The sequence below is a fragment of the Lissotriton helveticus genome, chromosome 9 (assembly GCF_964261635.1).
Source record: "Lissotriton helveticus chromosome 9, aLisHel1.1, whole genome shotgun sequence".
NCBI lineage: Eukaryota > Metazoa > Chordata > Amphibia > Caudata > Salamandridae > Lissotriton > Lissotriton helveticus.
The window spans coordinates 720,362,334-720,384,177 of NC_136070.1; the positions used below are offsets into that span (position 1 = coordinate 720,362,334).

Here is a 21,844-nt window from a genome sequence, read left to right on the forward strand (position 1 = left end):
ATGGTTGCCTGGACAATCAGCTGGCGAACCTTCGAATCGAAAAAGCCGAGTATGGGCCTAAGATTTCTCAGAAGACCCATACAGGTGGCTGCCACCTTTTTGGTGTGTGTCTGGAAGCTGAGAGTGGCATCCATCCAGACTTCCAGGTTTTTGACGCTAGATTTAGGGAGAGGGGTGGTACCAAGGGATGACGGCCACCAGTGCTCGTTCCAATGGCTGGTGTTTCTGCCAAGAAGGAGCACCTCGGTTTTCCCGGCATTCAGTTGGAGATAGTTGTCCGTCATCCATTGTGCCACTGCTGCCAGGCCATTTCTGAACCTGGATGCCGTGATGGAAGGGCTTTCAGTGAGGGTGACGACCAACTGGGTGTCGTCGGCGTAAGATACCAGCGTGAGCCCCCACTCTTTGGCCACTTCCGCAAGAGGCTGAACATATAAGTTGAAAAGGGAGGGGCTCAGCGCTGAGCCCTGGGGAACTCCCTGTGCTATTGGATAAGGTTTTGAGAGGAAAGGGGGAGCTGATACCCGAAAGGATCTGTCCTTAAGAAAGGAGCGGAACCAGGTCAGAGCAAGGCCAGACACACCGGCCATCTCCAGACGCTTCAGAAGAATGTCGTGTGATACCGTGTCAAAGGCTGCGCTGAGATCGAGAAGAATCAGCGCAGCACTTTGACCGGAGTCTAAAATTGTCCGGAGATATTCGGTGGTGGCCAATAGGGCAGATTCCGTGCTGTGACCCGGTCTGAAGCCATTTTGGGATGGGTCCAGGATGCCATTTAGGTCCACATGTTTGGAGAGAATGCCGTTGACGTGGGCTTCTGCTATCTTAGACATCCAAGGGAGAAGGGATATAGGTCGGAAGTTTTCTGGCTTCGAAGGATCCAGGGTGGGTTTTTTGATAATGGGTGATACCCAAGCCGGTTTCCAGGCTGTAGGTACAGTGGCGGAAGTGAAGGAGAGATTGAGAATTTCGATCATGGGGGGTAGGAAGACGTCAAGCGAGTCCAGAAAATGAGAGGGGCTCATAGGATCCCCTGGGGAGCCAGATTTCACTTTTTTGCAGAGTTTGATCAGGTCGGTAGCAGTGATAGCAGAGATTTGGGTGAGAGGGGTGATAATCGAGTTTAGGTTGTTGGGTTCACCAGGGTGAAGAGGGTTTTGCGGAAAAGTTTTGTAGATGTTCTGGACTTTCTCTATGAAGTATGTGGCAAGCTGTTCGCATTGTTCATTGGATGCAATTTTGGGAGAGGGTGACCTGGGACTCTGAAGTTCTTTGACAAGTTTGAAAATCATTTTAGTAGGGTTTGGGTTAGAACTGATTTTGTCGGCATAGAAAGCTGCGCGGGCAGTACGGATAGCTTTATGATATATTTTAAGTTTGGATAGATAGTTAGCTTTGTCCTGACAGTCAAAGTCTTTTCTCCATTGACGCTCAGCTCTTTTGCAGTCCTTGCGCATGGCTCTAAGGGTGTCATCATACCAAGGGTTTGAAGGTGTGGATCGTCCTTTGGTTAGTTTGGCTGGAATGAGAGTGTCGAGTCCACCTATGATCCAGTTATTGAAGGAGGTATAGGTCGTGTCAATGTCTTGATTGGCTTCCCGATGAAATACTCCTAGGGTTTCATGGAAGATGGGGGTGGAAAGTTTGTGCCATGGTCTTTTAAGGCGACGGTTGCATTCAGTTTTGTGCTGACGTCCTGGAACTGGGACGGTTAGTTTGATGAGGTAATGATCCGTCCATCCCGTAGGTGTGGGGACTTCTGTGACTGCCTCATGGATGTTGGTAAAGACTGGGTCCAGAGTATGGCCGGCTAGATGGGTGGGAGCCTGAATGAGGGAGTTAAGCTGCAATGCCGAGAGATCGGTGAGAAGATTGGTAATAGTGTGATCGTTGCATAGGTCAAAATGCAGGTTGAGGTCGCCCAGAATAGTAAAGTTGGCAGATTTGGTTAGAAGTGCGGTAGACACCTCGAGGAGGGCGTCAATGAACCTAGAGGCAGGTCCAGGTGGGCGGTAGATATATAGACCCGACATTGTAAATTGTGGGCTAGTGGTAATTTTAAATTGGGCGCATTCGCAGTCAGGGAGAGTTTCTTTAATGAATGAGCAGGTGAAATGCTTCTTATAAATAACCGCGATGCCACCGCCTCGTGTATCGCGATTTAAAGTGGCCAAATGATACTCATCTGGGAGCGTGAGGTTGGGGATGGCATATGCGCCATCTCGTAACCATGTTTCGCAAAGGAAGAGGATGTCTGGGTTTTCGTCCAAAATGAGCGAGTTGACCTCTAGATGGTGTCTGGTGAGTGACCTGACGTTAAGTTGAAGTATCGTAAGGGGCGAGGTGGTAGTGGTTGTGCCTTGGTATCCCCGAACGCGAGTTGGACTATCGGTAGTAAAATGGCAGGAGTTGCACTGGAGTTGCGAGTGGCCGAGGACACCTGTAGCAACAGGACATCTTTGACTGTGATTCACGGCAAGGAGTTCTTCACGGTCGTATCTTAGGGGCATGTGGGGCACGGTTAGACCAGGGGGACTGGCGAATGGCGATGTCGTGGCGATGACGGGCGCAGACGGGCTTGCCTTAGGCGCGCCTTTGGCGGGCAAACGGCACTCCCGCTGCGCTCGTCCGCTTCTCATACTTAGCGGCCAAAACCTGGAACTCCCTCCCCACCCTCCTCCGCCTTACTCAGAACCACCTCTCCTTCAGGAAACAACTAAAAACTTGGATACTCGATAAGTAAAGTATCCACCTCCCTCAAGCACCTTGAGACCCTCTGGGTGAGTAGTGCGCTATACAAATTTCAAACTTGAACTTGAACTTAAACTTGGCCTACTTGAGGCTGAACTTACCTTTCAAAGCGGCACACATACCAGGGGCCCTTAGAGATTAAGACATTGGGCGACATTCTGGGGTTATTACATATGGTTTGCTGCTCATCATTTGAGAGCACATTATTAGGTGCAGTGTTTTTCCCTGGCCTTTTTAGGGGGCCTTTCGATTGGGGAAAGGGTTAGGGACATCCAGAGCGCATCAGTTGGGGGGCCTTCAATTTCGCAACACCAAGCTGGTACCGGGGGGTGGTTTAGTAGTGACCCTTAGGAAATCGGAAACTGACCAGTTGGGATAGGGTAGAACAATCCATCTTTGTCCTGCACCCGGGATAATGGGCTGCCCGGTAGCCTTGAGGCGGGCATATGTGGCCATTCGCCAAGTAGGGTTGGGGAAGGCGCTGGTCATACATGACCAGGGAGATCGTGTGTCACAGTTTCAAGTCAAGGCAATTTTGGATGGCATTGGCTAAGCTGGGATTTAATTCTGCGGTCTATTCCTCACACTCTGTTAGAATTAGGGTTGCGACTTTTAGCAGGGGGGACTGGCTTGCCAGCTGAATCAGCTGAAAGGGTGGGGTGCTGGTCAGCAGAGTGTTTTAAGCGCTACACGCGGCCGAAAGTACTATGAAGAGTCGCTAGCAATTTTGGACATGACGATGCCTAACTTTTCCATTTCTTTCCTGTTCATGAGTATGCCTGCAAAGGTGGCATGGGTGTCACTCGTTTGCACCTCCCCGGATGGCTTGGTCTTGCAGGACCCCACGGCGGACATGGGGTATTGAGTATGATCACGAGCTTTGAAAGTGTCAGATAGGCGGCTCGAGGGGGAATGAGCCAAGTTGTGCTCAGTGAAGGGCCGCTTGTGCCATATTCCGCAACACGGGAGGTATGCTGTTTCATTAGGATTGTGTGCATTTATTAGGCATTGGCCAAGTTGTGCTCAGTGAAGGGCCGCTGGTGTCATGAACCGTACCGGAGGATCACGGGAGATGTGATGTTCCATCAGGATTGCCTGCATTATCAGACATTGGCACAGACATTTGGATCAGAGGAACATGGTCTTTCGTGCAGAATTTGTCCTGTGGTGGGGAGGGTGAAGGACCTATGGGCTCTGGTCACCCTTGTGGCGGAAAAGAGGCCACAGAACATTGACATTGATTTACAAGGTTAACGGGAGTCCTCCTTACGTACACCCTAGGCCAGCACTGAGGGGAGAGACGGTAAGCTCTCTGCAGGGAGAATGGGGCCACCGGCTGGGGAGGCAAGGGCGCCAGGTCACGAATTACGGCAGGGGGCAGTGCCCCCTGGGTATTCCCTACGAGCCTCCTGGGTTCCTGGTCAGCCTGGTGGTAGAGGGGTGGGCCCCGAATATGGCGGACAAGGACCAGAGGGCTGGGGCCCACCACTCAAGGGCGCAGGTGGGTTGCACCTTGCATGGGTTCTCAGATTTGGAGATGCGAGCCAGAGCGCCCCTTAGTGCTGGGGAAAAGTAATTAGTCAATAGAAGGTTATGATGAATTTTAAATGTTGATATTAAAAATGTGATTAATTGCATCAATTTAATATGTACTGTTTTAGTCATGTTTATGAATGTTGAAAATTAAACATGGCCGTTTTACACTCACTTTCTGGTAGTGTTGAATTGATTGTGGGATGTATGTATCACTTGACTTGGCGGGCGGGGCAGGAGAGCATCCTGGGGGGTCCGGGCCCTACTAGACAAGTACAGTTCCTATGACTGGAAATGAGCCGTTTTTTGGGTGTTCCTAATCAGTGGTAGGCTGGGGACAATGGCACAGGCAGACTGTCCTTCAGAACCTCGCGTATTGCTTAGGTGGAAAAGCTACACATGCAGTTCAGGTCTCCAGACTTGACCGCTGTTCAGGAGACCACATCTCAAATGAAGGCAGACATCTCCTTTCCATTCCAAAAGTCCCAGTTATTAAAATACCTGTGGACATACATTAAAATTCTCTTGGTAACTCTTCAGCCTAGATTTATTACACAAAACGAGAAGCGTCAAATGCCAGAATGTAAAAAAAAAAAAATAATAAAAGCACACAAGATTAGACAAACTACTCCCACTGGGCGTGTGGCAAACTGAGTTAGCTCGTTAACAAATCAATTATCTTTTATATATATTTTTTTTATAGGTCCAGTGATGTGTAAACAGTAACACCCACAACTGCATGTGTAAACCATACACAACATGTAGCAACATCACTTGAACACTTGTGCACTGAAGAGCTTTGGATTTAAAACAGATTATTATTGCCAGAAATATCGTCCTAAATATAATTTTCAGTTATAAATATCGGCCCATTGGAAGTTGATTTTCAGCTGCTCGCTCCAAAGAGGAGATATTTTTATAAACCAAATTTGCAAACTGATATTTATGTCAGACAATATGCTGGCAGCAATATTCCGGTGCAATTTCAGAGCCTTACCAGAAGACTGCCTGGCCAGTACCGTAGAAATTTCAGGCATATAAAAAAGATTTGCTTAGCTACAATAATCAAGCCTAAGCGCGGTTTTCTAAAGAGTGTTACCAAATCCGTTCAATCACAAAAGGTGGAGCAGACGGTCTTGGCTAAATGATCTGCCTGTAAAAGAGATCTATTCTACCCAAAGTTATCATTAAGATCGTAAAAATCTCTAGCCCTATCCACTTATTTGCGGAAACTAGTAACGTAATTTCCCCCTAAGATTTAGTGTCAAATTATTTCTAATTTGCTGGCATCTCATTGGTTGTCAAAGATCTTAACTTTAGATCTATGGCCAAATATTATTGTATGGAAGACTTATTCAAATTAGCAGTTACGGCTCAACTGGAGAAATCTTGAAAAACTAAGAATACTTCGAGTGATAAACAGGCTTTCAACCTTAGGCAAGCATTGAGTTGGCTCTATTATCATAGAACTTCTGTTGCGGGCTCATCAATTAGGAGAGGCTTTGGAGCTGATGCTGGACAGGCACAATACATCAACACCACTGACCAGATCTATAGCATAGACTAAAAACATGTCTGGCACATGAGGCGACTCTTTACTTTGGTGTCCACACTTCAACTTAATATAAAAAAAGGTGTGCATTGGCATAATGACTCCGACCTGCATGCCTGTGACTAGGGTGTCCAATAAAACTCACTCTCCCTGTCATTTGTTCAACATGTTCGTCAAATGGCTACATTACGTGCTAATATGGAGGCTAGGAGGAGAGGATGTAGCCTTATGGCTAGAGCGGTCAACGACGAAGCTGGGGAACCGGGTTCAAGTCTCAGCAACGACGCTCACCATCCGGTGATTCTGGGCAAATCACTTAATCTCCTTATGCCCAACAAAAAAAGAATGTGTCCTCATGGAACAAAACTAGTGCTATGTAAAGATCTCGGATACCCGATCTTCGGGTCTAGTTCGTGCTACATAAAACTCCATATAAAAATAAACAGTTGTGGGTTTTTATGTTTGTTTAGATGACAGCCGGTTATTTGTTCTGTTGAAGGGCCAAGAATATAGACCACTTTGAAATCCTAGCTCAGTCATTAAAACACAAATGTACAGATGCTCTCTAGCTAGTCTTAAACAGTACCCAATCTGAGCTTCTAAGAGTAAGACTAAATCCATAATAGAACAGCCTTAAGGCTGATGGTTTCCCAAAGGTTAAAGCTCCAGGGGTCACGTTAGACCATCCCTAGGCTGTGGGGTTTTAGGTTTAAACCTACAATAACTGATAAAACTCTACTGAAAGAAAAAATAGCCCTCACCGGTAAAAACATATAAACACTGAAAAAACACCTGCACAATGACAAACTAAATGCCATTCAAAGAAAGGAAAAATAAAGTGAAAGTCATTTTGTTCTTACTGAAGGGGTCAATAAAATGTAACGTTGTTATACAAGCTAGCAGTAAGAAAGACTGGCTAACATTATTCTGCTTGAGTTTTGTTCTTTAGGGATGCCACTAAAATATTGTTTCTTCTTCCTTTTACTTTTTTCAGTTTTATGGCCTTTGGTTTAAAGATGCAGGGTTTAGTTTCAAGTTTTAGGTTTCGTTTAATTATTTTATAAACTGTAGAGAATCAGGACATATCAAACTCACATTTGATATTTTGGCTGCATTTGATTCTTTCACTGATAGGTAAAATGGCTAGTTTCATAAACATCTTTCCTAATATGTGTTATCACATTTACCCACAGAGAATGGGTAAAAACCCTTAATACATCAGACCATAGTTTCTAGTGGGTCAGTATTGATAGTAGGTGAATTGCCAACACCTCAGGCTTTAAACATTAAATGCAAGGTATAGTGACAAGTATATATATCACCAAGCATCTGGGATAGTGGTGAAAATGTGACATCAGACTTTTGGAAAACATGGAACGCAGTGTCACTTATTATGCTCTGCAAAAAAGGTTCTTTCCAAGTTCAACAAAGATTGGAGTGATATTGTTTGTATTTGTAGTGATTCAGCTACGTATATAAAAAATTTGTGTGATGACCTGTCAAAATTGATACCCGAGCTGAAGTGATTCCCTGTAGGAGATCCTTGCCACTTGTTAGATGATATGCTGAAAGCATCTTTACAATCTTCAGAGTTAATGAGGGATGCTATTGACTTTTTAGTCCATTCTGGTGCACTGTTTTCTTAGGCCCAGGAACTAAAATGCAAATATTTATCATTTCGTGCTTTATGTGGCATCAAAGAGTCATCCCAACTGTGCCCCTTAGCTGACGGTTCTCAGCCCAAGGGGCTATGAATGCTGAGAGGGCCTTTTCACAGAAGTTTACATGGGAAGGAAGTATTGTATGGTGTACTACAATAAGATTAATTTGCAAAAATCTCTTTGGACCTCATATACACTATACGTACACTGTCTATATACCATGCTTTCAGTGCAGAAAGCAAGCAATGATAAAAGCAAAATGTTCCATAAACACCGTAAAATCACTTTTTCTGTTTTTAGTGGCGTGAAATTGTGTAACCACTGATAACAGTTTTTTAAGATATTGAAAACACTGAAAAAACCCCACCAGAATTTGCCAAAAATAGAAACTGAAAACAGGACAGCCTAACCATCCCCCATCTATGGAGAGAAAGAAATAGATGTACGGATGCTGTCCGGGTAGTCTTTAACACTGATGAATGTGACCTTTCAATAGTAAAACTAAACTCCTAATCAAACAGCTTTAAGACTGAGGGTCTACTAAAAGCTAAAGACTTAGGGTCACTCTAGTGATTCATGCTGATGAGAGGGAGAGGTGAAGAGTTCTCTTGAAGACACAATGAAGACACAATGAATAACTGGTCGGAGTTAAAGGAAAACTTGTGTGTGACAAGCTGAAAGGAATTTATGACCTTGGCACACAAGCATACAAGGACTTATTCTGCGTTTCGACAGATCGAAACATGATTAGACAATAGGAGAAGGAAACTGAATCAGCCAACACCACATGGAATCTGATAAAGAGGTGTTAGAAGCAAAGTGATAAAGTACACATGCAAATAAATATGCATTCACCACAAACACACATGCATTCAAGAGTGAAGAACGGTTAGCTTGTTAAGCATTGATAGAACTGCAATAAAGGGTGTGAGAGGAATTAGGTTACATTTTAGGGTCACATGCCACATGATTTTTTGCCACATCTAATGTACACTATACCAGGATTCATTACTTAAGATTTTGTAATAAAGAATGGTTTGGTTTTGTATAAAAGAAGCTGCCTGTGATTCAGCAGATTGAGACCAGCTGTTTACTTGTGTGGACTCAAAGCCTCTCCTTGTCGCGACAGTAAAGACTGTCTATACATTGCCAAGAGGAGTCTGTCTTTCTCTTTATTCTTAAGATACCCTGCAACATCGTCTTTAAGGGGGCATCTTTTGTGCATGAGTTTCACTCCTCCCTTTGCTTGTAATCAGGTGTACCTACTAGTAAGAAAATAGAAATGGGCCAATGAAGGTTCCACTTTGTGCCATATTTATGAAAGAGTTCATCTATTTGGAAGTAGATTCCTAGTGGCCCTAAGCATTTGTACAGAACTTTCTGATGACTTGATGTGCTAGCAACATTTGTGACAATTCTAAAAAGGTCAGAGCCTTTTTAGCAACTACTCTCATTAGTACTTGGGATAGGACTAATACGTAGGATCCAAACCTAACTTCTATTCAGGAAAGAAGGCTGGAGGTGGACATAACCAGGCAATGGCATCTACTGTAACCATCCGGTCATTGGGTTTAGAAGGAGTACATATATATTTGAAGTGATGCTTCCTGTCTAATGCTGCTCTGCTCTTTCTCCGTCCGCTCTGTATAAAGATTCTGTCAAATCTGTCTTTAAAGGAAATCCTTGTGTTTGGCAGCTGCGGTCAGCTATCGTGGAGAACACAGCAGCACGAACAGGGGCCCCTCTGCTCAAAAACTAGAATCCTGTCAGTCCTGCCTGCTTCACCACCCATCATGGAAAACCTATCACTTCTTACACGGAATACATTTTGTATACGGAATGACTTTTGGTACAATAGCTTTGCTGCATTGTTAGCTTTTGCCTTTGTAAAGTGATTTTGTCTTTACTACAGGCTAGCTCTGACCATAGCCAGGGTTCGTACCATCAAGTATCAACCAAGAACATTCAATTTGTGATTGTTGGTTTTCCATTGCTGTAGGACAGATGCATTGTCGTGGTTACCTTTCAATTACACATCACCCTTCACTGGTCAGTCTAGAGAGGCTTCGGTTTAGATTCTCAGATTCTGCCTGCTTGTAAGGCAGAGAAAGAAACATCATCGAATGAACGGCGCCAGGGTGCAGAGGATGCTGGGCAGCACAAACATGTTATTTCCTTGCAGTTCGGGTTGTAAAGGAAATCGAGCTTAAAAAAAAGAGATGCAGTGGCAAAAATCTAATGCATTTCCGACAGTGTTTAACACCCAACAATATAAGACAAGGCTGTCCCGAAAAGCACTTGGACTCTTCCTACCGCTCTTGCAGTCTCTACTGGCAACAAATGATCATATTACTCGGATTTTCTGGTCTGTAAAACGAAAAGCTGGAGCAAAGATTTTTACCTCACTAAAATGAACGAGAAATGTTTTCAAGTACTTTCAAAGCCTACGAATGGCTGTCTAACTTCATGCTCTCTCCACTTTTCGCCATTCGATCCAACTTAATTTTCATCGCCAGACTTTCCTGCTGGCAAATGGTTTCCCCAATAGCTACACACTACATTGAATGGATCTTTCCTTTAGAGTAGGGCATCTACCTGCTCTCCAACCAATGTAGGGTCTCCCTCGTCTCCAACCGATCATTCACATGCCATTCTCATACACCAAATTGTAACAGATGGCACCATAACCTACCTGTATCGCAATAATCATTTCTTTAATGGCTAGCAACTCTTACTCGCAAGAGAGCAGTGTACGCCAGGCCACAAAGGCCTTGATGTACACGGGACAGTTTAAACATTTTGCTGCTACTACTCTTTCCGTAAATGGCAGAGTAAATGCCAGCCTTACAGCCATCTGCTGCCCATCAACATGCCTACTACAACACCCCCACCCCCGATAGCTTTGGCAAATGCGAAGCGGTAACTAGGGTGGAATTAGAGGTGGGTGAACTTGGGCCTCTGCCATCTGTACTTCTCCCATGATAATTTAAACATTTAAGCTTTATGAGGATTTGAGGCGATTATTAAAAGCATAGTAGTGGAGATTCAGTATTCAAGTCGTTCCCAAGTTATTAGATGCGAAGGACCCAATCAAAATAATGTATCCAAGTGCCTGAAACATAAATGAACCAGTATCCTGATGGGCTAAGCTCCTCCTCTGCAGTCCCAAATATGGCCTCCTGATAGTTAACGATCTTGATGAACATCACATTTCCCTTCAAACCATCACCGTGGTTTACTAGATGTCAACAACCTAGCAATTGGACAGGAATACCATCATATGCTATAAGATTTATCATGCGTTATTGGCCAATGGCAGTGAACAAATTAAAACTTTTCAGAATTTTTAAAATCAGTGGATCCACTGTAAAGTACGTTTATACCATTCCTAAGCTCTTGCTTAGCACCTGGGAAAACAATTCTCCTTTAGCTCCTTTGTGTAGCTCATTATGAAAAATGGAGCCACATCTTTGTGAAATTTACTGTTTGAGCACGTCAAGAACACACCAGGAAGTGAGTCGAACAGAGACCTTACAGCTGTCAATTTTATTCACAGGGAGTGTTAAAACAAAAAGGAATACCATTTTGTGGCACACCACTAGACCCAACTGTGGAAAATTGACAAATAATGCACTTAAATAAAACACGGACAACCTAAATCAAGCATCAGAAGTTAGCAAAACAGTTAAGATTGGTGGTGTGATGAGCAGAAGAGAGTCTAAGTCCTTGGAACACAATACCAGTGACAAACTGGAAATGAGCATATACATTTGCCTTGTCATTCCCAACACTTATGCTCACGATGGTAACTGTTCACCCTCTCATTATAGCTCACACAGTGAAAGCCTTTACGGCAAGCAGAGCTTAACTAATGCATACAATTATAGTGGGCTCCATCAAACCACTGACTAGCCCCGACCACGTGCCATGGCTGCATATGCAGTTGCTGCTATGAAACTCAAGCTGCTTGTGCAAAGGATCGTTGGCCTTACTCCACGAGAAAATATCAAAGTTAGGAAACAAGTCCCACACTTACATGCTTGGCAAGCTTGACAGAGTCGTGAGTCAGCCGGTCTCGGAGCTGAGAGTCCAACTGGGCGGCGGGTGCAATTTCCACTACCTTCTGGTGCCGCCTCTGGATGGAGCAGTCTCGCTCATACAGATGGATGACATTTCCAAACTTATCACCTGGGGAAAAAAATAACTCTCCTTATAAGCGAGCATATGTAGACCAGTCTCAAAACATCACCAAGGACTTTCCATAGGGAATCTAGAGAACAGTCATGGCAGATAATGAGAGATCACAACCCAGTGCGCCACTATACTTTTGGTCTTCTCAATTGGAAAAGCAACGGTGTGCGCAGGAAAGTACGTTTTTAGCATATGCACACATTAAACACGCAAGCGAGCTGCATTAAGTGTGCCATGCAATTCGATTTTTAAACAGCAATTTTTTTCAACAAGTTCTCTAGCAGGCTGACTTTTCAGTGCATTGCCTTCTTTACTCTTCTCTTATTTTATACCCATCGATGACACTACAGCTGTACTGTTAAACATCAACCCAAAAGAGAAACTTCCCAGCTACGTCACTATTTCTTATTTAGAGCCAACAAATTCTTAAGGTTACGCAATGTGGCCTCCTACCAATAACATCAACGGAATTAACAGCAATCGCGTATCTGAAGACCATTAGGGGAAAAGCTTTCAGGACAGATCTTATGGGAACACTAAGACAGAATCTGGCGCTTGGCTCCACACGCACAAACATCACAGTCCTATAACTAAGCTCCTCACTCATTATCAATCACAGACTGACTTTTGTTGCAGTAATTCATCGTCAATATACAGTGCCTCCAAAATCTACCATTTTAAAGCTTAGGAAACTCGAGTTCTATAGGAAAAAGCTTCCAACTGTATGTCATGATGTCAAAGACAGGAGAAAAAGCCCTCTTGGATTACGAATTAGGGTAAAGGAGAACAGTAGTGATGGGTTTGAGATGGTAAAAAGGATAGTGCAGGAAAAATATCAACACTAGTTAACCATTTGTACCGGTTACTAACATTGTCTCCTGGAAGGCTATTGGCTCCACTCTCCTTATGCAGGGACCATGCTCTCCCGGTATTATCTTTACAAGTGCTTTAAAAGTGCAGGAGACAACCTTAGACAGGGGTCTCTGATGGATATGGAGAACAATGGACTAAACACAGCATTAAGTTTCTCATCTGGAATGAGAAATCCTGAATTTCGCAAACTTGTCTTACTGAAGATTGAGCTTTAATACAAACCCTTCACAGATTCCACAATCCGCTCATATTAGAAACGGAGACCACACCATCCAGAACAGTAATCTCCCAAACTGGAGAACGTTTTTGAACTTGTGTAATTCTCTTTTAAACACGTTTAATTTTTTTTTCTTTTAAGTTTATAATTGGTATTTGGAATAACAACCACCTGGTCACAAATAAAACATTTTGGATTCTGGCTCAATCTGGATGCATCTTCAGCTACGCCCTGAAGCAAACCAGAAAAGTATTAATATTGCCTCGTCAAAAAGAAATTGAAATATTGAAAAGAGGTGATATTCTGCAATCATTTCAAATACCTTCATCTTATGGTAACTCGAGTAAAAGCTCCTCTTCATAATGTCCTCAGTAAAGGGCGCTTTTCCTAAGGTTGTCGTCATCCTCTGGACGGCTGTAATGCTCAGTAACTGCTCCAGTGACATGAAGAAATCGCAGAGAGTCCAAGACAATTTTGTTGTCATTTTACTAACTATCATGATGTGCAGTCATGAAGGCTCAATATAATTTCTGATCCTTCAAAAGAGTTAGAAAGTCTTGAGTGGACTGTGCCCTGCCTCCAAATGCGGTTTGTGGATAAAATGCCTGTCCAAATGGTTTGAAGTCAAACATGACTTTGGCAGGGCCGTGGATAACTTCCAGTTAGAAAGATTAGCATAGGGAATACGCATATCAGCAAATGCAATTACATGTAAGCAGTAGGAAAATAAAATGTTTCTTACCCAGTAAGCATCTGTTCGTGGCATGTGGTGCTGTATAGGTATTGTGACTTCTCTTGCTGGTAATGTGCATGGTCATCAACACTATTGGTAGATGGTTTCCCCGCACAGCGGGTGAGGATGGAATGTCAAGCAGATCGCAGTATAGAGAGATGTCCATGTCTAGACAGAGGGGAAATAGGGGGCGTGGCCAGTCACCGAAGATGGCAGACGGGTCTTGCTAACGCTCCACGCTGAATCCCCTCATTATCCTGAGCATCCTCGTTAAACGACAGTTTTTTCTGCCTCAGTATAAATTCCTCATGCCTGCCAGAGTCTGCCGTGCCTGGTGAGTGTCGTCCGGACCCTGGTGACGGCTCAGGGCGGCCCTGGGTGATGCGGCCTGTTACGCTATGGGCGCCTGGTCCTAGCGGCATGTACAACCGGTGCGAAACGGCTCAGCTGCCTTAACTGATGCGGTGGTCCCCGTGGTAATTCCGGGACTGCCACACGCTGCTGTCCCCTGACTCGGCGGGGCTGCGGTGAGCGCAGTGCCTCGTTGCAGGTGACCTGAAAGGCGGCGGAAGCTGGCCATGAGAGGAGCCTGCCGCGAGGGTCTGGGGCGCTGCCGCAAAGGCCATTGCCGCCCACTACTTGAAGATGCCCAGAGAGGCCTTAGCTGACAAGGTAGGCCCACAAGTTCTAATTGCGGTGCCCGCTCGGCGGCAGGCCACGGGGGACAATCGGGCCTAGGGACCCCACCGGAGAGCAGTACGCGCGTGGAAGTCCAGATTTCTTCTGTGGTGAGGGGCCTCGAAGGTTGGTCGGGCCAAGGGTCCCCACATAGACTCTGCTTGTTGACTGTGGCGTGGCCATGGAGACCAACACGCCTGTGGGGGCCGCGGAGGCTGCTATGAAGAGGGAGGCCAAGAGGTAGGTCGGGCCTAGGGCCTCTCACCTGCAGCAACGGTGGAGGCCGTGGTGTAGTCTAGCTCCCTCCGCACCGGTACCGAAGAATTACTAAGGCCACATACTCTCCCCTGCGGGTGAGCGGTTCCCTTGCTGTGGTCCTTTTTCGTGCTCTGGACCCTTGGCGTGGTGTCGAGTACAAACCGCCGCACGCCCTGAGAGTGAGATATTCACCTGGCCGCGATCTGGGAGGCAGTGGGGCCGAGCATGTGCCACTTGCACTGAACCCCCACATTCTCATGCTCCCGGAGGAGTGACTGCTGTAGCAGGGGGCCGTGTGGTGCTGGCTGCGCAGTCTGCTCTGTTGATGGGGCCCACGGGGGTCGGCCGGGCCTATGGCCCCTCATTTGACCACACTTGCAGGCTATTAGCCGGGGCATCGCCCGGCAGACGTGTGCGCTTTGCGCAGAACAGCTTTGAGAGTTTCCCAGTTGAGGTTGCTGCAGACAGCCCTCAATGGTCCCTTCTGCGGCCGGAGCCCAAGCTGTGGTGCCACATATCTGCGGGGGTGGTGTGCCTCCCTCCTCTCCACATCTGTTGCATCTTCTGTGGCCCCCGTGGGGGGGAGGCTTGACGCTGAGGGGGACCCTGCTGTCACTGAGGTCACGGTGGGACATATCGTTGGTTGGAGCGGGTCATTTTTGCTGAGAGTACAGTCCTGAGTACCGACGCAACCATCAACTGGGGGAAGCCACAGAGGTTTGACATCCTTGCCTCGCTCCATATGCGGAGCGCTCAGCACATCGTCATGGGCTGCCTACGTACCAACACCCACTGCGATGTGCCCCCCCGCCCCCCACCCGAGGGCCAGAGTGGAGCACCGCTCGTGGCTCCCGGACCCACAGCTGGGATGAGTGAACCTGATATTGCAACCAAACTAGACTCTGTACTAGCTGCAGTTGAGCGGATTGGCAACACCTTGGACCTGACCCGCACCTCCTTGGAAGGCTGGATGGACACTATCACCTCCGACTTCACGCTCCTCCGTGCTGACCAACACCAACTCTCAGGCCGGGTTCGCGATGCAGAGGCCGCGCTAGCAGACCTTCAACCCCGATCCCGGAATTTCTCTTCCGCGCTCAGAGATCTACTAGACCGAGATCGCACCCTGTAGGAGAAGGTGGATGACGCGGAAGGACGCTCATGCTGGAAAAATGTCCGCGTGGTCTGTCTCCCCGAAGGGGCGGAGGGACAAGATCCGGAGGCCTTGACGGAAACCTGGATGAAAGAGCTAATGCCCCCCGGATCGCTCTCCCCACAATTCCTAGTGGAACGGGTTCACAGAATACCTGCCCGCAGGCCACGTCCTGGGGCTCACCCTCATCCCTTCCTATTTCAAGTTATGAAGTTCATGGACAGAGATGCTATCCTAGGGGAACTGGGCAAACACCCCGGCTCTAAGGTACAAAACGTCACTGTCTCCCTATTCCCGGATTACACGGCTCAGGTACAGAGAAGAGCGCCACCTTCAGCATCGTAACGAAACAGCTCCACGCTCTGGACCTCCGATATACTTTATTATTCCCGACCCGCTTGAGAGTTAACAGAGACAGGAACACCAGATATTTTGACTCCCCCACAGAGGCTTGGGACTGGCTCGAGAAACAAGGACTGGCGACGGCACCCAAATAATCGGATGAGTAGCTATGCCTGATTAAGAAAGGGCTTTACCTTTATGGGGTTTGGAGAAAGAAACAAAAAGTTGTTGTGTTTCCTAAAAGTTTGTTCTGTGAATATAATACACAAGGGCTCATTTAATATCTAATGTATGGAAAGGCTTTTCAGTAACTGAGTCAGGCTGAAGGAAATAAATTGAAATTCAATGGATTGATTGAGGTGGAACTGGGAGACCACTTTTCGGAGAAACTCGGGGTTGGTGAGGAGTACAACCCTATCTCTGCGTATTTGGAAGAAAGGTTCTTCTAAGGTTACTAAAAGCAAAGGGGATGATGGACGGAGTGTTGAACATTGCAAGCACTCACCCCCAGTCAACAGATCTGGGTTTAATCCATCATTCTTTAGCTCACTCCGCCACCCCAGTTCAAACATGGCATATGCAAATCAGTCAGACCCTGTGCCTCATGAGAACAGTCCAGCCCGAACTGCCAAGCCATGTCTTCCCTGGACCGGAAACAAGCATCCTGGGATCGGTTTCTGGCTAATCAGCCAGGCTGGCTTGAATCCAGTGGCAAAGTGAGCAAGGGACCCACGTCTGGGCATACCCTGCCAACTTAGGGCAAACAAAGCAGAACTGAACTGGGGTGGTGGAGAGAGCTAAAGAATGATGGATGAAACCCAGATCAGTTGACTGGGGTGAGTGCATGCAATGTGAATGAATTCTGATGAGGGAAATGTGTTGCCTGTTCTGAAGATAAGTGGCTATAGCTGCTAGATATAAGCGTATGAATGTGAAACCTAAACCACAGGTTTTCAGATGAAGCAGGTAGCAGACAATTTCTTGTACTTTGACTGCTAATGGGCCAATGTGTTTGAACAGACAATAGTATTTAAATCTCTTCCACTTAGCCACATAACAGGCCCGAGTAGCAAGCCTGTGCGCTTCTTTAAGAATGGCCATGCATTCGGTTGAAAGGTGAAGCTAAAAACGCACTAAGAGCAGAGACCTTTGGCGCTGACCGGCAAGCCCGGTCACGGACCAAGGACTGTCGAAACAGATTCTCCACAAGTAGAGATCGATGTCCGCCGGAGGCATCTGGTAATACATCCCATTACAGGCCGAATACTCATCCACGGTCTGGGATCTGCTGTTCAACCCTCCAAACGGCAGCTGTTCTTCATAAAAGACTTGGATATGCGACCTCCAACGAAGCGCCTAAAAAAGTGGACAAAACTACAAGCTGTTTGCTTCTCACTACTCCACCATCACCCTGCCAATCCCACAACACTCACTCCTCCTCTACTTCTCCAGGGAACCCTTTACCATATACACCTCAGGGGTCACCAAAGTCAGATAATGGTGGGAAGGGGATACCTTCAATATCTCACCAAAAAAGGATCACCGGGACACTTCGGACACTGACCCTCCAGTGGACACAGATCCTGATCTCTACCATGCCCGACCCTCCCCACCTGACGATGCTACCTCCTATTATGGCCTGATTGGTAGAGCTGCCTTCTTCCACACAGTGAATCTCCATACGGAGCCCCTAGAGAAGGATTTCCCTTTTTGAGACCCTTTCCTCTAGCCACTGCTCAGCTCAGTATCTTCCTATGGATAAAGGCATGCTCTGTCACACCCGAGACATTTTTCATGACCCAGGACATCCCAGAATCATAACACGATGTGTACGAAAAATATAAGGCTTCCCTAAGTGACCTCTCTATCCCGGGCAAGCTTCCACCAGACTCCCTAGTGGTCGCTAGAGCCTGTAAAAGGACCAACTCTCAAACCTTTGGTAATGCCCCTCAACCAGATAAAGAAAGTAAGAGGACAGATGCAGCAGGTAAGAGGGTAGCTGCGCAATCGGCCTACCACTGGCAGATTCCATTGGGCTGCTTTCCAGGTATAGCCGTGTTGATTGCACTGAAATGTAAAAACTCTTCCAATATCTTTCAGAAGAGCACAAGAAATAGGGATTTCAGAAGTCTCTCAGGGGGAAACAAATCTCAAACACAACCATCCACTGTGCTCTAGATGCTACAGACACCGCTGCTGGGGTGGTCAACTCAAATGTCCTCTCGCGCAGGCATGCATAGCTCTGTATCTCCGTTTTTAAACCAGAGGTCCTACAAAGTGTACTTAGAAAGAAACCCGCAAAGACTTTCTTGTGCATTATTAAATACACTGTCATTGGTTAAACAAACATGAATTTAGCCTTTTTGTTAACTTTAATAACCTAGATCTTATCTTCGTGACAGAAACCTGGGTAGATGAAGCCTCGGGCCCAGACCTGGCATTCCACCGAGCTTTGCCATGGCTAGGAAAGATCGTGTTGGCAAAAAGGGAGGAGGTCTGGCGATAATCTACAGGGATCATCTGAAAGCATCTTTTGAAGCGATTCCTACAGACTCACATGTAGAGGTGCTCTCTTTCAAGATAGCAGCCAGTCATGTCCTCTCGTTTAATGGGCTATTGGTCTATAGGCCACCAGGATCTAGAAGTCATTTCTTGTCAACATTGGGTGATCTCCTGGAATATAAAGTAAATTATCAGAACTTTACAATTTTAGGCGATTTCAATTATCTGGATTTGGTATCTGACAAGGACTCAAGCCTTGATGGGCCTAGTGTCAGATGCTGGTCTAGCACAGTTAGTAATAGGACACACCCATTCTGCGGGTCATCTCCTGGACGCTGTTTACTCTGATTGTCCTCTGCTTAAATTTAACAACAATTTGCAACTGCCATGGTCAGATCATCTGGCAGTTATGCTAAATCTTGATCTACCACCGGCAACATGCTCCATACAGGGGCTAACAAACAGGGGGAAAAACTACTTGTGGCAGCGCTTTGATAAAAACATCTTCACTGAGCAATTAAATCTCAGTAAACCATGTTTTTCCTCAGATCCAGAAACAGCATCGCTCCAATATCACAACTGGATCACAAAAGCAGATCATCTAACTATCCCTCAGACAACAGGTAAAGTTAGTAGGACTGCTCCTACGGAACCATGGTTTTCGGATGAACTAATATTAGCAAGAAGACTCTGTCGCTGCCAGGAAAGTTTCTGGCGCAAATGCTTTGATCCTAAGGAAAAAGAAAAATACAAGTCAAGACTAGCCCAATTCAAAGAACTGATAACAAATACCAAAATCAGATATTATTCTGAAAAAATAAAAGCTGCACAAAATTACTCGAAAGAACTATTTTCCACAGTTTTGAAACTTAGACATGTTCAGGAGACCAGTCAAACCACAGCAGATCCTTCTGGCCGACTAACTTGGGCAGTCCCCCCTGCCCGACTAACTCGGCCAGAAGTCTGGGGGTGATTATCAGTGCTGACCTGTCTATGAAAAATCAGATCAGTGCGGTAGTGTCCTCTAGTCACTTCCAGCTCAGGAAGTTACGAAAGATCTCCCACCTTCTCACCACAGAGGCCCTTACCCTGGCACTGTTAGCGCTAGTCATATCAAGACTTGATTATGCCAATGCACTTTATGTAGGCATCCCTGACTATCAAGCCAAGAGGCTACAACAGATCCAAAATCAGGCTGCTCTTATGATTTTTCGTCAAACCAAGTACCAACATGTTAGCCCTCTTTTGAAAAGCCTCCACTGGCTCCCGGTTAACGCTCGTTGCAAGTTTAAACTGGGCTGCATAATTTTTAAATCTCTTATAGGCGGAGGCCCGTCTTTTATTTCCTCCCTTCTTCACCCCTACCTTCCCTCACGCAACCTTCGTTTGTCCCAACTGGTTCTGTTATCAGTCCCCAGATTCAAGAGGAAGAAACACGGTGGTCTTAGGTTTTCTTTCTTAGCCCCTACCTTCTGGAATGCCCTCCCTTCCCCCCTAAGGCTGCCCCTCCCATATATCAGATTTAGATCCCTTCTTAAAACTTTATTGTTTACTGATGCCTATAAATAGTCCTGTTGTCCACTTCCTTACTTCTTTCTCTGCTTCCTCAGTACCAGCGCCAAGAAACCTTCAGGTGTTAGCTGCGCTATAAAAAATCTTTTAACATAACATAACATAACAGATCAAGCGTTCTGCGAGAACTTGGCCTCCCATTTTTGCGACAAAGTCTCCATCATGTATAATACATTCGTGACCCATCCGGGCAATACCCCAAAGAACAAGGCACCCCTAACTGAGATAAAACCATGTCCTGACCTGTTCACTTTGGCATCTGGTGATATCCTGCCTGGGCTTTCTAATTTCACATTAATGTCTCAGGAACTAACTGTTAAAAATGTGTTAGCAACCAAGTCAGGGTCCCCATTAGATCCCTGCCCTCCAAATATTAGCCATAGGTTAGCGGAGACACTTGCCTGCTCTCTTACTGAGGTCCTTAATACCGCTATTAAAACTGCAAGTTTTCCTTTGGCATGGAAAAGAACATCTATTTTACCCCTTCTAAAAAAAACTGGATGTAGGTAACTATCACCCCATTTCCCGCCTACCTCTGCCAGCGAAAATCCTGGAAAAACACATGAACGAGGAATTAGGGAAATTTATAGAGAATAATCAAGTGCTTGACCCTACACAGTATGGTTTCAGACGACAACATTGCACCGAACTTGCCTTGATCACCGCTATCGAGGAAATTAGAATGGCAGTTGACAAAGGTGGATCAGCAGTCCAGATACTTCTTGATCTGTCAGCAGCCTTTGATACAGTAGATCACGGCATTTTAATGGATCGACTCGGTGAGGCTGGTGTTGGTGGCACGGCCCTAGCACTACTGAAATCATTCCTGCAGGGTAGAGAGCAATTTGTTGAATCGGGTGGCTTTAAAACTTTTAGGCTTCCATGCGGGGTCCCTAAGGGCTCTTCATTGAGCCCCACCCTTTTCAACATTTATGTTGCTCCCCTGGCCCGTTTGATAAAAAAGCATGGGTTCGAATTGGTGTCATACGCAGATGACACACAGATAACCATTACAATCTCAAGTAATAAGCAGGACACAGCATTAAAATTTAAGGGTTGCATGAGAAGTGTCAGTGAATGGATGGCCAAAAAGTGCCTCAAATTAAATTCAAATAAAACGGAGGTGGTACTTTTTGGTAAAGACAACATTTTGGTCTACGGATTGGTGGCCTTCAGAACTGGGAGCTGCTCCCTCTCTAGCGACCAAAGTAAAAAATCTCAGAGTTATAATGGAATCCACTCTCCTTCTCCATGCACATAAAGAGGCTCACCTCTTATTTTTTTCTTCCTGAAAATCATAAGGGAAGGAGACGGTGGCAGTGTCTCCAACCCGCTTGCCGGTTTGCCTCGCCTCATAAGGTTCTTAAAGATCGTGATACTAATGGTATCATTTTAAAAGGAATTGTGGTATCATTTTAAAAGGATTTGCATTGTAACTTTAAAGTGTGTATTTTTAAAATTGAAGCGCATTTCTCGCACTCACTTAACAGCAGTACCTGCCTCCAGCCATACTCGTGTGTCCCACGGTTGGTCATAGCGCTGGTTGCCGCCTCCCACCTCCCATGGTAGCAAGGGGGTGGTAGGCATTTGACACACTTCCGGTTCCACTAGGAGCGGTTAGCGCTCTAGTGGATCCACACAGGGCTATATAGCCCTCGCGCCTTCCCGAGCGCGCAGCGATCGCGCGCAGCCCCTCCTAAGACCCGTCAAAGAGCTGCCCGTCTGCGCCCGTCCGCGACAGGACGGGGCACAGGGGCCATGAACACTGCCTCTTCTCTAACAGGTACGCGGAAACAACATATTACATATTCTGCTCAATCCCTATTAG

General features: G+C 46.0%; 1 protein-coding gene across 3 annotated transcripts in view; it reads right to left on the reverse strand.

Annotated features, from left to right (window-relative positions):
* The window catches only part of PC (pyruvate carboxylase), a 2,151,284-nt gene that overhangs the window by 1,455,648 nt on the left and 673,792 nt on the right, over positions 1–21,844 (reverse strand). For all 3 annotated transcript variants that reach the window (XM_078660828.1, XM_078660829.1, XM_078660827.1), the window contains one exon: positions 11,534–11,685. In XM_078660828.1, coding sequence (XP_078516954.1) covers positions 11,534–11,685 — 152 coding nt within the window. The remainder of the gene's footprint in view (positions 1–11,533; positions 11,686–21,844) is intronic.